Below are 14,596 nucleotides of genomic sequence, written 5' to 3'. Positions count from 1 at the left end.
TCGCTTCCTATGTGTCAAACACCGTGTCAAACACAACCAATACTTCAGGTCCGGTGAGGGCAGGATTCCCAGTTCTAAGCCATGAGACCTTGTTCCAGTCTTGACTCTCACAAGTAAGAAGTGATGCTTATTTTCCTTCAGAAATACCTGTCAAGATGGTGTATATTATTTTCCTTTATTTCTGGTATTACTACTACTGTGGGGATCACATTTTTAAAATACCCTTAGAAGGGGGACAACCTGTTGAAAAGAAACGTTTCCATACACCTAATATGTAAAGCAATGCAGAGAATTACTTGAAAATAAATACAACACAATGAAATAAACCTGTCAGAAGAATCACATTCATCGCATCAAAAGGCAAAAGGCAGCAACAGATAGGCTTGATTTGGGATTAGACCTGTTTAAGGAATACATTATCTGTCTACCCAACTGGAATATATTTCATAAAACAATGGAGCAGCCATAAATGGGGGTGGGGGTGGGGAGAAGAGGAACAAGGACGGGTAGAAGAATAATTTCTCATGCAGCAAGGTAATGCAAAGACTAGGCTTTTCCTGTTATATTTTCTATTGGCATCATTTCTGCCACATGCTTCCTTCGATATTATACTGGTCACTCTCTGGGTGGGAGATCCATTTGAGCACATCGTGATTGCACAGTTGCCCACAGGGCCCTTTATCATCACCCTCGGGATTAAGGATTCTTTGGCAACAAGTGCATGCCAAACAAAGAACATTTCAAAATCTATCAAGCTAAAGGAGCTGTTTTCCCTTTTAAACATGTGGCTGATACACTTCATTCATTCATTCAATCGTATTCATTGAGCGCTTACCGTGTTCGCAAAGCACCGTCCTAAGTGCTTGGGAGAGTACAGTGCTAAACCCTTGGCACCATTACGTGCCATCCTCCAGTACGGAGTTCTGACCACCCAGATGGAGGAAACCAGAGAACCAGATGCCCAGGCCAGGAGGCGATCATCCAGTTTCTAGAGGAAGGATGGACAGGATGGGATAGAGGAGGAAATGAAACACTGTGACCTCAAAAACAACAGACAAGAGAGCTACGCTGGGTAGAGTCGGGAGCCCAGATGACCTTCCAATTACCATTGCCATGGCTGTTGGATTACAAACCACTCCACATGCTCATTATGGAGAGGATGAGGTCTTCTGAGCTGATGTGGACACTTATGCAGAAACATGCCATGCAGAATCATGCTTTGGGAATCAGCAGCAGTCGTCGTGAACGGGGACAGATTTGATAATTAAAAATGATCCAGTGGGAAATCACCCTCTAATTCCCAGGGATTTTTTCAGTGCCCTATCCAGGTGAGAAAGTAAGCATCAGGAGCCGGGTGAAGAGGACACATTCAGAGCAAACACTTCTTTGAAAACAATGACAGAGAAACTGCACAGGGAGTCTCTCATGCACAGAACATGTGAACCCAGAGGGAAGGAAGATGTCGGAATGCTGGGAAATCCTGAGCTCTCCTCTCCTGGACGGATAGTCACCTGTGGTCAAGAGGGATGGGGAGCACGTGGTCACCTGCGGTCTACCCAGGACTGCTAAGGACAAGGAAAACAGTTCCCGGGCAGCATGCACAAGAGAAGAAAAGAAAACAAAAGGAAAAAAAAATGAAAATGTGCTACACGACGCTCAAATTGCAATTTGCTCTCATTGTAGAAGTTCCTCTTAAAAAGAAAAAGGACCACCGATGAGCCTCTGACTCAGTTTCCTCTGAGAGTGGGTAGTCACTTAACACAGTGAAAATACAAGTCATCTCTTGCCCTTGCTCAGAAAGAGGCCAAGGTTCTCTACCATAAAATGTCTAAATTAGCCTGTATCTGGGAAGAGAGGGTTTTAATGCCAGGAGGATGGCTCAAATGAGAATAGAGGAAACACCACCAATGTCATTAAGGAATCTAATTGGCAGCGCTTCTAGGCAGCCCTCTATGTCAGAGAGCAAGTGGATTGGAATTTCATCAGCATCTTATTTTTAAAGGGCAACTGCAATGTTAAAGGAAAGTGTGTGTTTACCAAAGAATATTAACCAACTTGCATGTGGAGAGACACTTAGGGGTAAGAGAGGACATTGGAACTGCCTAAAATAGAAGTGCAAAAAAGAGAATTTCTGGAGAGCTTCAAACTTTCTTCAGAACTTTTGGAAAGAGGTTAGAAGCCTGGGCGGAGCTTTCTGGTTGTATTATCCAGGGTTATTATCCACAATGCTCTTTCAGGACAGTAGTAATGATAGTCTATTATGCACTTACTGTATGCAAAGCACTATGCTAAGCACGGGGAAAGAACACATGCGCTGTCCCTGTCCCCAAGGCCTCACAAAATAAGTACACAGTTAAGGGCAGAGTTATGGCTGCATTAATGAATGCATCCTTTGGGGAATGAGAAGGTAAAATTCAGTTGCCAGAGAAGTTTGAGAAAGATCAAAACCTGAGTAATCTTTTCTTCGTTTCAATAGTGAACAGGTCACACGAGAAGGGGCACAACACAAGTGTGCGTTGGCTGGGGGGGGGGGATTAACTCATGATCAACTTTCTCAGGTTTCCATTTATTAAAAAAAAAACCTAACGAACTACAGTTAAAAAGGAAAATTCTCATTCCTTCTTTGCACCATGCAAATGGAACCGTCCAGAGCACGTCTTGAGGGATTGAGATAATTTCATTTCGGCTTTAAGTTCTCCACACCACCCAACGATATGATAATTTCCGATGTCACTCTGCTGGCACATCTTATTGCTTAATTATCCTTGAATCTGGCATTCAGCTCTTCGAAGGGGGGCTCTTTTAATGGGAGAACTAGTGATAGTATTTGCCAGATGAAAGAGTAGTTGTAGTCAACAAAGCAACTTGAAAACTGACCTCCTGTGGTTCTCTCAAAGACTTTGCTCAGTTTACAAATCAAATCAAAGATGATTTTTCCAACTGTCAAGATTGCAAACTCAATATAGGAGCTAGGAACCCAGCTGTGGCTCTTTTTTGCCTCTTGCTCTTGTAATACACATTCTATCATCGGGACTTGGATGACAGTTTTGATATTACGAACATGATCGAGGCCAGATATGTTTTGTGAGGAGAAAAGAGAACACGGGGTACTGGGGATCCACACATCGAAGAAGAAAGCTTAATTTTTAAAGTCTTCCAAAAGCTCTTGCCTCTTAATATCATTAAAAAACATACACACACACACTTTGGATAAACAGGTGCAAGTAGCATAACTGTGTATTTTCACGTGGCCAGGCTTCTTCAGTCTGACTCCGAGGATGGGGTCATTTTGAGATGGGGATGGTTCTTTAACCCACACGAGTGTGGCGGGTAAAATTCTCTTTGTCCTCCTATTATGTTGGGGATTCCCACGTGACTTCAGAAATACTAACTGTGTCTCAGAAGAAGGGTGCCGCACCAATAATGCTATCTCACAGTTCCGCCATACCGCTTTAAGGAGCTGGAATGAATTTGCTCTAGCTGGAGCCTAGCACCTCATTGAACTGGCTGTTCTGATCTAACATAAAATGTGCACCAATCAATCAATCCATCATTGATATTCATTGAGAGGTTACTATGTGCAGAGCATTGTACTAAGCCCTTGGGAGAGGACATACAACAGAATTAGAAGATACACTCCGTGCCTATAAGAAGCTTACGGTCTAAAGGGGGAGGCAGACATTTATATGATAAATGATTTATAACATATATTTTAAAGATACATACATGGGTGCTGTGGGTTTGAGTGGGGTGAATATCAAATGGCCAAAGATCAGCGATCCACGCGCATAAGCAATGCAGAAGGGAGAGGAAGCCTGGGAAATGATAGCTTAATTGGGGAAGACCCCTTGGAGGAGATGTGACCTTAATAATGCTTTGAAGGTGGAGAGAGTGGTGGTCTGGCATATATGGAGGGTAGGGAGTTCCAGGCGAGGGGGAGGACATGGGAGAGGAGGCGGTGGTGACATAGACAAGATCAGGTCACAGTGAGTAAACTGGCACTAGAGGAGTGGAGCTTGCAGACTGGGAGTTAGTAGGAGATCAGTCAGGTGAGGTAGGATGGGAGGTAGGATAGGATGAGCTGTGTGACTGCTTTAAAGACAATGGTAAGGAGTTTCTGTTTGATGTGGAAGTGGATGGATGGTCACTGGGGAATCTAGTGGAGTAGGGAGACATGGGCTGTATATTTTTGTTGACAAATGATCTCTGTGAAGCAAAGCGAAGTATGAAGTGGAGTGGGGAGACACAGGAGGCCCGGAGGTCAGCGAGGAGCCAGATGCGGTAGTGAAAGGGATAGGATAGGTGCCTGGATCAGCCTGGTAGTAGCTTGGATGGAGAGAAAAGAGTGGCTCTTAGCAATGTTGTGCAGATAGAACTGCGCAACAAACAGCTTGGTGTAGTGGATTCAGCATGGATCTGGGGGTCAGAGGGCCTGGGATCTAATCCTGACTCCACCACTTTTCTGGTGTGTGACCTTGGGTAAGTCACTTCATTTCTCCGTGCCTCAGTTACCTCATCTGTAAAATGGGAATTGAGACTGGGAGCCCCAGGTGGGACAGGGATTGTGTCCAACCCTATTTGCTTGTATCTCCCCTAGCGCTTAGTACAGTGCCTGGTACATAGAAAGCGCTTAACAAATACCACAAAATAAGAGTGATAGGATTTGGTGACAATGAATATGTGGGTGGAACAAGAGAGATGAGTCGAGAACAATGCCAAGGTTAGGGGCTTGGAGATAGGGTGGATAGTGGTGTCATCTACAGCGATGGGAAAGACAGGGGGAGGACAGGATTTGGGTAGGAGAATAAGAAGTTCCATTTTGGATATGTTTAACTTGAGGTGTTGGCAGGACATCCAGCGGAGATATCTTGAAGGCGGGAGGAGTTGTGAGATTCCAAGGAAAGACAGAGGTCAGGGCAAGAGATGAAGATTTGGGAATCATGTGCAGAGAGATGGTAATCGAAGCCATTGGAGTGAATGAGTTCTCCAAGGGACTGGGTGTAGATGGAAAATAGAAGAGGACCTAGAACTGAGACTTGAAGGAACTCTACTATGAGATGGTGGGAGGCAGAAGAGGAGCCAACAACAGAGACCGAGAAGGAGCGGTCACAGAGCTAGGAGGAGAACCAAGAAAGGACAGCGTCAGTGAAGCCAAGGTTGGATAAGGTTTCGAAGGAGAAGGGGGTGGCCTTCGGTTCCCAAGGTGGCTGAGTAGTCTAGGAGGATTAGGATGGAATAGAGGCCATCATATTTGGTGAAAAGAAGGACTGTTTCTGTGGAGTGAAGCGGGTGGACGTCAGATTGGAGGTGACCTAGGCGAGAATTGCAGGAAAGAAGTGGAGGCAGAGGATATAAACAACTGTCTCAATAGGATTGGAGAGAAATGATAGGAGGGAGATAGAGCAATAGCTGGAAGGACCCAGGGGGTCAAGAGAGGGTTTTTTTTTAGGATAGGGGAGCACGTTTGTAAACAGTGAGGATAGAAACCGTTGGAAAGTGAACAGCTGGAAGTGGCAAGATAAATGAGATCTAGGAGGGGGCAAGGTGACTGAGCATCTTAAAACCAATGGTAAGGAGTTACTATTTGAAGCGGAGGTAGATGGGCAACCACTGGAGGTTCACGAGGAGTCGGGGAAACATGGCCTGAACATTTCTGTAGAAAAATGATCTGTGGGGGGGAAGTGAAGTATCTCCCGGAGAGGGGAGAGACAGGAGGGAGGGAGATCAGGAAGGATGCTGATAGAGTGATCAAGGAAGACTTGGATTAGCATGGGAGCGGTTTGGATGAAGAGGAAAAGTGAGGGTTTAAGGGATGCCGTGAAGGTTGAACTGACAGGATTTGGTGACACTGAATATGTGGGTTGAATGAGAAAGATAAATATAGGCTAACGTCAAGGTAAAGGGCTCGTGAGACAGGAGCGATGGTGGTGCTGTCTAAAGTGATGGGAAAGTCAGGAGGACGACAGGGTTTGGGTAGGAAGATAAGAAGTTCTGTTTTGGACATATTCGGTGTGAGGTGACATCAGGACATCCAGGCAGAGATGTCTTGAAGGCAGGAGGAAATGTGAGGCTCCAGAGAGGGAGAGAGATCAGGCCTGGAGATGTAGATTTGGGAACCATCTGCATAGAGAAGCAGCGTGGCTCAGTGGAAAGAGCCCGGGCTTTGGAGTCAGAGGTCATGGGTTCGAATCCCGGCTCGGCCACTTGTCAGCTGTGTGACTGTGGGAAAGTCACTTCACTTCTCTGTGCCGCAGTTTCCTCATCTGTAAAATGGGGATTGAGACTGTGAGCCCCATGTGGGACAACTCGATTCCCCTGTGTCTACCCCAGCGCTTAGAACAGTGCTCTGCACATAGTAAGCGCTTAACAAATACCAACATTATTATTATTATTATTATAGAGGTGATAATTGAAGCCATGGAAGTGAATGAGGTCTCCAATGGAGTGTGTGTAGATGGAGAGTAGAAGGGAATCCACAACTGAACCTTGAGGGACACCCACAGTTATGGGGCGGGAGGCAGTGGAGGAAACTGCGAAAGAGACTGAGAAGGAGCACCAGAAAGATAGGAGAAGCAGGAGAGGAAAACTCCAGTCAAGCTGGGGTTGGATAAAGTCTCCAGAAGGGGCTGGTCGACAGTGTCGAAGGAAGCTGAGAGTATTAGAACCAGGTGCTTCTAACCCCCAGCCCCATGTTCTATCCACATATTTCCCGGATATCCACAATGTGTTAGGAACTGTACTGAAGGAGAAATCATCCCAATATGAATTCCTAGTACAGTTTTCTATTCTAGAATCAGATGTGTTGCTGCGGTGTCAAAATCAGTGGAATCTCAGAGGATAAGGAGAATCAACAGACGAGAATGTGGAAGGAGTCCAAAAATGAGGGGAATCAAAAACCAAAGAAGTGATATTTGTAAAAGGAAAAAAACAGTCTGGTTGGATAAGTGGGTGAACAGCTAATCCAGATAAGAAAACGGGGAAGAGAGGATAATCACATGGGAAGTGAAATGATAGCAAGAGTGAGAAAAATTAGAGAGCCGTCCTGTTGATGAAATGTAGGGTGAGTATGCCTCATCATACATTACCCTACAAGCTTTTGGCAGATGTTCCCTAAACCCTTATAATTTCATCAGACTGCAGAGCGGATTGGCATGTGCACTAAGGCCATTTTACTTTCCCAGAGTATTATTGCTTTGTCTTGCGTAAAGTGGACGCCCAAAATTCAACCGCACCTCTGAGTGTTTTTTCTTTTATGGTGGACGTTATGTTTCTCACGGGAAGTCGTATAATCTGTGTCAATATTATTTGCGTACCATTATGAGTCTTTCCTGGAAAGGATAAAGTTACGAGTCCTGCATTCCCTCATTATATGGTAAAAACGTCTTTTATCATCATCAGATTTTCTCAAGAGCTACAATAATTTACTGCAGATAAAGGACAACTCTCGGCTAGAGGTGACCCATGCCTTTTTACTAATATTTCTTAAGTGCTTACTATGTGTCAAGCACTTGTTCTAAACTCTGGGGTAAATACAAGTTAATCAGTCTGATAGGGTCTACGTTCCACGTCAGGCTCACAGACTAAATAGGAAGGAGAGCAGGTAGGTAATGCATCCCCATTTTACCGTTGAGGAAACTGAGGCAAAGACAAGTGAATTGACTTGCCCAAGGCCACCCAGCAGGCAAGTGGCGGAGTTCGAATTAGAACCCGGGTCCTCTGATTCCCAGGCCCATGCTCCTTCCACTAGGCCACGCTGCTTCTTTGTTCTGATCTCTTTTTCTGGGCAGTTTAAATACAAATCATGCCACTGAAAATAAGGTATGTCTGTCCTTCGGCATTGGTCAGCACGGCACGGATAAACCAAGGTGGAGTAAAACACGGCCCATGACCGAGGACCGCAATGAAAATTAAACTCTGTCACTAATATCACTTTTTCCTCTACTAGTCACCGTTCTTCAATGACAGGAAGGAAGACATTCCAACATACCTTTCGTTGCCAGTCGGACGCAGTTGATTTTGGTCTCCTGTCAACAAAAGCAATAAATGTTCTGGTTAATTATTGGATGGATAAGTTGGTTCTATTCTAGTCTGATTAATAGCATAGCATATAGTATATATAGTATAGTATCTCCCCTTTCCTGCATCCTGAAAAACAGTGTGTAAACACAGAAATCTACTTCCCCAACCTACCTCGCCCTCCCGAGGGCCAAATTATTCTGACCTTTTCCAACATTGCTCCATTTCATACCAAAACAGGTATATTCCCCAGTCGGGGGAACGACTGGCTCCTTTGAGAACTTGGCCACAAGCCTTAAGAGATGGTTGGGAGTCATTTTGAAGATGACTGAAGTCCGTTCCACAGCTGGTTGCCAGCTTGTTATAGATCGCACACGGTAAAATGCTCGATAAATACCATCGACATGGATTCATTTGGGATACTGTGGGATAGGCCTTCTTTCCTGCCCCTTATATGCTAGGCACATCATAAGAATGGCATGAACTCTGATGAAGTGACCCACTCTATCAACGCCATCATCCATATAGCCATATCTGCTTAGCTCTTCCATTCACTCATCCCACGGCTAACACTGCAGCGGTAATACGGTTTCATTAGAGCAGGCGGCCTTCAAATTTCATCATGTGTATCATCAACTGGGTTGGTCGGCTAAGGTCAGATTTCAGAATCTTTATTGCTCGCACTGATATGGAGGCTGATAGAGCACAGCTTTATTTCCAGGAACCAGGCTGAGCAGATTGTGATAAAAAAAAATATATATATATTCTATTTTGACTTGTAAATGGAGCTCAAGAAATCTGGAAGCCAGTGCTGTTCGAAGCGGTCGGAATACCAAGCTACCCTGGCGTTTGTGCTGAGTCGCTTTTCTGTCCAAAATTATTAGAGCCATTTAACATGGCAGGTTCATCATTTGGGAACAGTGAGTGAAGAATGCTTTTCTGCAGGCGACAGTACAAAATCGGCATTGCAATCTCTAACTAACTGTAAAATGCTGTGGAAGCAGTAGCAATTCAGTTCCCATCTAAAAAAGAGGACCGGCAATAGTTAAAGGAAAGGGAATAAATGGCACCAGAACTGATTTCATCTGAGCTTGTGCTGATGTCCGACTCAAATTAATCTAAGTAGACAGGACCCAGTGTGTTGGTTGTGTTTGCATCTGCATGCTTCGGTTACTATAGTTAATAAAGACGACCAGGACTATTAAAGACAGTATTGCTGGAATTCTACCAGTGCGATCGATTATTCAACAAGGAAAACCTGGTCTGCTGAACAGATTTCCAAGGTCTTTCCTCGATGGCAGAAATTCAGAGACAGCCGACAACAGCTTTCTGATTCCCCATTCCCCACTTTCTAGAAGCGACCGGGGAGTAAGACCTTCAAGTTCACAATCCTGGCTCCTCCAGAGCCTTGAAAAATCTCTTAATTTCTGTACCTCCCACTGCACAGTGTGCTTAATGAGAGAGCATTCCCTGACAGGAATGCGCTGGGTCTTAATCGCTAATTGATGTTTGCAAAGTGTTCCGAAATCCTCCGATGAATGATGTAATAAAAGGCCAATTTATTATTCTAATTGTTATTAGCACAGTTATTCATTAGTTGAAGCACGAACTGTCACAGCAGAATTGTGCGCCGAGATTACAGAGGGGCTTTAACGTACCACTCTAGTGTGAGGATAAGTAATACAAACATCTATTATAAGCACCTGCCTTTCTCTGTCTAATTTAGATAGTTAGCCCACTGGGTAGGAATAGGGCCTACGGGTACCTAGCTCACTATTGACGCTCAATTAAATGTTGAATAATCGTCGTCATAATCGTACACCCATTTTAGAAGATTTCAGTTCCGTGAGTGATTAGGGAGACTAGAACCGTTAACCACTAAGCAAAGCTCAGAGTCTTTGGTCTTCTCAGAAGGAAATGAGCAAGGATCGTTTCTGGTCTCTTTTCTGCCCGGTTGCGCACGAGCACTTACTACTGAAAAATAAATAGATTAGGTGAAGATTCGCTCTCGTCTTTTCCAAGATTCATTCAGGGAAGAGCAGGGACTACGGGAGCTGGGCGATCCAGCCCCAAACTGGGACGCGGGGAGGCAAGGCTAAGTAAGGGTCCTGAGGCCCATTATGCATAAGGTTCAAAAAAAGGAAAGGGTCGTGGCTTCATCTGGTCATCCCTCAGCCCCTCTCCACCCCTACTCATGCCCATGTAAACGCAGAGAGCAGGGCCGTCACTATTCATTCATTTATTCTATTCATTCAGTGGTATTTATTGAGCTCTTACTGTGTGCAGAGCACTGTACCAAGTGCTGGGGAGAGTACAATGCAACAATGAACACATTCCCTTCCCACGATGAGCTTACAGCTTGGAGGGCGAGTTTACACTGATTGCCTCGGACAGGAAAAATCCGGAAAGCATCGACAGGGCTTCATCTGGGCACCTGGAGAGTATAACCTTTGCTGGAAAGTGACCTACTCCTCCCAATCCACGCATAGAGCACGAGCCTGGAGTCAGAAGCACCTGGGTTTGAATCCCAGATCGGCCACTTGACTGCTGTGCGACCTTGGGGAAGTCACTTCACTTCTCTGTGTCTCACCTCATTTTTAAAACGGTGCTTAAGACTGTAAGCCTCCCAGTCGGGCGAAGCTTCAGGTTAGGAAGAAGAGATGTTCTACTGCACTGCACTGAACAAGTGGAATTTCTCTAGGTCTGCTGGTTTAGAAGACATTCCCTCACAGGCACAGAAGAGAAGAGAGGTCTCGCTCAACCAGAGCACTATTTTAACCAGCAGTGGTCTGGCACATATGTGATCTGGAACACACACCTTGCTTACACTCAGTGTGAGAGGAGACTCACGTGGGGTCACTGGATGGTCAGTGATGGAAGCCAAGAGGATCCATTTGTATCCTTTTGGTGAGGATCAATCAATCAATGATATTTATTGAGCGCTTACTGTGTGCAAAACCCTGTGCTAAGTGCTTGGAAGAGTACAATACAACCGAGTCGGTAGAGACATTCCCTGCCCACACTGATCTTACAGTCTAGATGGGGAGGCGGATATTAACATTTAGAAATTATGGATATAATAAAACACAGGTATATTAAATTGCAGAAATGATCAGTATCAACTCCCCTCCCCCGGCACCCCATTGCTGATCAGCTCTGAAAGGAGAACATTCTCACAGTTGAGGAAGAAGGGCCTACTTAAAACTCACCTCCTCCAAGAGGCCTTCCCAGACTGAGCTCCCCTTCTCCCTCTACTCCCTCTACCACCGCCCCCCCTTCACCTCTCCGCCGCTTAACCCTCTTTTCCCCCCATCTCCCTCCGCTCCTCCCCCTCTCCCTTCCCATCCCCTCGGCACCGTACTCGTCCGCTCGACTGTATATATTTTCATTACCCTATTTATTTTGTTAATGAAATGTACATGGCCTCGATTCTATTTAGTCGCCATCGGTTTTTACGAGACGTTCTTCCCCTCGACTCTATTCATCGCCATCGTTCTCGTCCGTCCGTCTCCCCCGATCGGACCGTGAGCCCGTCAGACGGCAGGGACCGTCTCTATCTGTTGCCGACTCGTTCATTCCAAGTGCTTCGTACAGCGCTCTGCACATAGTAAGCGCTCAATAAATACTATTGAATGAATGAAAAGGGCAAAATATGGACTGGGTGTCCCTCCCGCAGTTATCTGCTCTTCAGTTCCTTATACTCTCAGAGGCTACTATCAATCAATCCATCGGTATTATTGAGGGGTTTTCATGTTATTTGTTGAGCACTTACTATGTGCCAGACACTGTACTAAGCACTGGGTAATCAGTCTGGACACTGTTAATAACCCACATAGCGCTCTACGGTCTTAATTCTCATTTCACAGATGAGAAAACTAAGACACAGAGAGGTTAAGTGACTTGTCCAAGGTCACGCAGCAGACAAATGGCAGCGATTTGGACAGTGCTCTGTACTAAACTTAACATGGCTAGCAGACATGATCCCTTAGCGTGAGGAGTTTACAGTCAAGTGGGGGAGATCGATACTAAAACATTTTTCAGAGAGAATGAAGACAAATAAGAGAAAATGCCCAGGAATTAGTTCGTAAATAGGAGGGTACGTAAGATAGGCACACAACTGCTAAGGAGGTTACGTGTACACAAGTGTGCATCTGACCCAGAAGTGCTGAGCTGGTACAGAGGGATACAGCACTGGGAGATTAGAAATGTATTGGGGAAGATCTCCTGGAAGGGATAGGATTAGAGGAGGATTTTAAAAATGGGGATCCCTGTGGTCTGTTGGATTTGTAGTGGGAGGAAATTCCAGGGAGGGGGAGAGGCATGAGCCTGAGAACAGCAGGGAGGAAATATAACAAGGCACAGTAAAGAGAGTAACCTAAGAGGATTGAAGAGTGGAAACTGGGGTTTATCTGGGAGAAGAGACTGAAAGAGGAGAGAGAAAAGTTAATTGAGAGCCTTAAAGCCCAAGGTTGGGAGTTTCTGCTTGATGTAATGAGGAATGGAGTATTTGATGGAGCAGAGAGTACTCAGATCTGAAAGGGGTCCAGGATATCCATTCCTCTGTCCTCTCCCCTGCTTCAGCCTCTTTGGAAGTAGCTTGGGAGCTGCTCTTACCTTTTATTAATTCGCAATCAGTGATATTGAATGCTTACTGTGTACAGAGGATTGTACTAAACACTTGGAAAAGTACAACACAACAGAGTTGGCAGGCACGTTCCCTGCCTGTGAGCTGACAGTTTAGAAGGCACATCTCCAAGAGGCCTTCCCTGACAAAATCCTCCTCTCCTCTTCTCCCAGTCCCTTCTGCATCACCCTGACTCGCTCCCTTTATTCACCGCTCCCCCAGCCCCACGACACTTGCGTACATAATCTGTAATTCATTTATTTATATCCAAGTCTGTCTCCCTTTCTAGACTGTAAGCTCGTTTTGGGCAGGGAATGTGTCTGCTTATTGTTATATCGTACTCTCCCAAGGGTTGAGTACAGTTCTCTGCACCCATGAGGGAGAGGGAATTGCCAGAGCCCTGGATACTGATCCTCGTTGAGGAGGGTAGAAGACTGAAAATGAAGGAAGAAGTGTGGGGAGAGGAGAACAAAACCCATGAATTTATTAATCCAGGCATCAAAGTGTGTCCAAATCTCCCCTGCGGTGGATGGGAAGACTGGGCTGTGGAAAAGCTACAGAATAATGTAAACCCATTCCTAAGTGTATCTGAACGGGGGGAATGGGACACATCGTTCAGAGGAAATGATGCCTCATGCCGCTGAGGTGCGACTGAGTGGGGGGAGCAAACTGGCAGCCAATCTGTCATCTCTATGGCAGCTTCCTGTACTTCTGCCGAATTGGGCAGGAGATGGCCCTAGCTGATGGTGAGTGAGAGGAAGGACTGAAATGAGACCACGTATTAGGCAGTGTCTCCATCTCATTAGTGTGGATGAATAGCATTGCAAACTAAGTGTGAGGGAATAGAGGGGAAGAATGCATCGGATGACTAGCTAGGAGGCTTACCCTCACTTGATGGCCTCCCTCCCATTTCCCTGGGTAATTTCCCAACTGTACGTGCAGAGAACTTCTGTTCTTTGATGGCTACTCTTCAGCTTCTTAGTTCAGTAAGAACTAACGCCCCCTTCTAGCCCCATGGCGTTTATGTACATATTTGTAATTTATTTATTTTAATGTGTGCCTCCCCCTCTAGACTGGAAGTTCGCTGTGGGCAGGGAATGTATCTCAGTGTTGTATAGTACTCTCAAGTGCTTAGCACAGTGCTCTGCACAAAGTAAGTGCTCAATAAATACGACTGACAGACTGACTGAATAAATAGCAGCATAATAAAGATGGAAGGGACTTTGCGAGGTCATTCTGTCCAGCCACCTTCTTCTGAGTAAGAATGGGTAAATCATCTAGGGCAGGTGGATGCCTATTTTAAAAAAGATCTGGATGGAAAGTAATTCCATAGTCAATTATTCCAGTATTTCACCACTGGGATGGTCAGACGCTTCTTCTGTCCAATCGAAATCTCTCCTGGTGTAACTGAAGCCCATGTCCTCTGATCCTGTCCTCAGACTGTTGATGGAACATGGCTTAATCTCCATTTTTCCTAGAGAACCCCGTTATGCAGGTTTCAGAGCACTCCATAGCCATTTTCTTTAGCCTGGGTAACTCCTTCCTTCACTCTAACCTTTCCTCCCAGGACTTGTTTTCTCATCCTTTGAAACGTGTTTCTCTCCATTCCTCCCGAAAGGCAGACACAATCCAACACACTCCACTCCAATAAGGGTCTGACCAGGACAACGTGTGACGGACAGATTTACTTCTCGACTCTTTCATATCACACTCCTCTTTACATCTCCCACTTCCACTGTACTTCTCTGAGTACAGAAATTAATTTGGGGGTCAGAGTGCAGCCTATGAGGTAGGGGACATTATCCAATGTGCATCGTGCCTAGAGAAAATACCAGAATCCCAGCAACTCTGTGCAAATTAAGTAGTTGACAGATCAATTTCTTCTAGAGATTTTTTTTAAATTTATGTTTAAACCAGTGACCCTTGGTAGCACTGCAGTTGATAATTCCTTCACAA

The 14,596-nt window shown here is 45.3% G+C and overlaps 1 protein-coding gene across 9 annotated transcripts in view; it reads right to left on the bottom strand.

Moving 5' to 3' along the window:
• PTPRT (protein tyrosine phosphatase receptor type T) overlaps positions 1 to 14,596 on the bottom strand; it is a 900,646-nt gene that overhangs the window by 162,634 nt on the left and 723,416 nt on the right. For 5 of the 9 annotated variants that reach the window (XM_029070022.2, XM_029070024.2, XM_029070020.2 and 2 more), the window contains exons 13-14: positions 7,988 to 8,024; positions 1,512 to 1,565 (exon numbers count right to left, since the gene is read on the bottom strand). In XM_029070022.2, coding sequence (XP_028925855.1) covers positions 1,512 to 1,565; positions 7,988 to 8,024 — 91 coding nt within the window. The remainder of the gene's footprint in view (positions 1 to 1,511; positions 1,566 to 7,987; positions 8,025 to 14,596) is intronic. The other 4 variants (XM_029070025.2, XM_029070028.2, XM_029070026.2 and 1 more) reach the window with 2 other exon arrangements.

This window comes from Ornithorhynchus anatinus, chromosome 8 (genome assembly GCF_004115215.2).
Source record: "Ornithorhynchus anatinus isolate Pmale09 chromosome 8, mOrnAna1.pri.v4, whole genome shotgun sequence".
Classification (NCBI taxonomy): Eukaryota; Metazoa; Chordata; class Mammalia; order Monotremata; family Ornithorhynchidae; genus Ornithorhynchus; species Ornithorhynchus anatinus.
The sequence above is the reverse complement of the archived record's forward strand: the minus strand, read 5'-3'. Positions and strand labels throughout refer to the sequence as shown.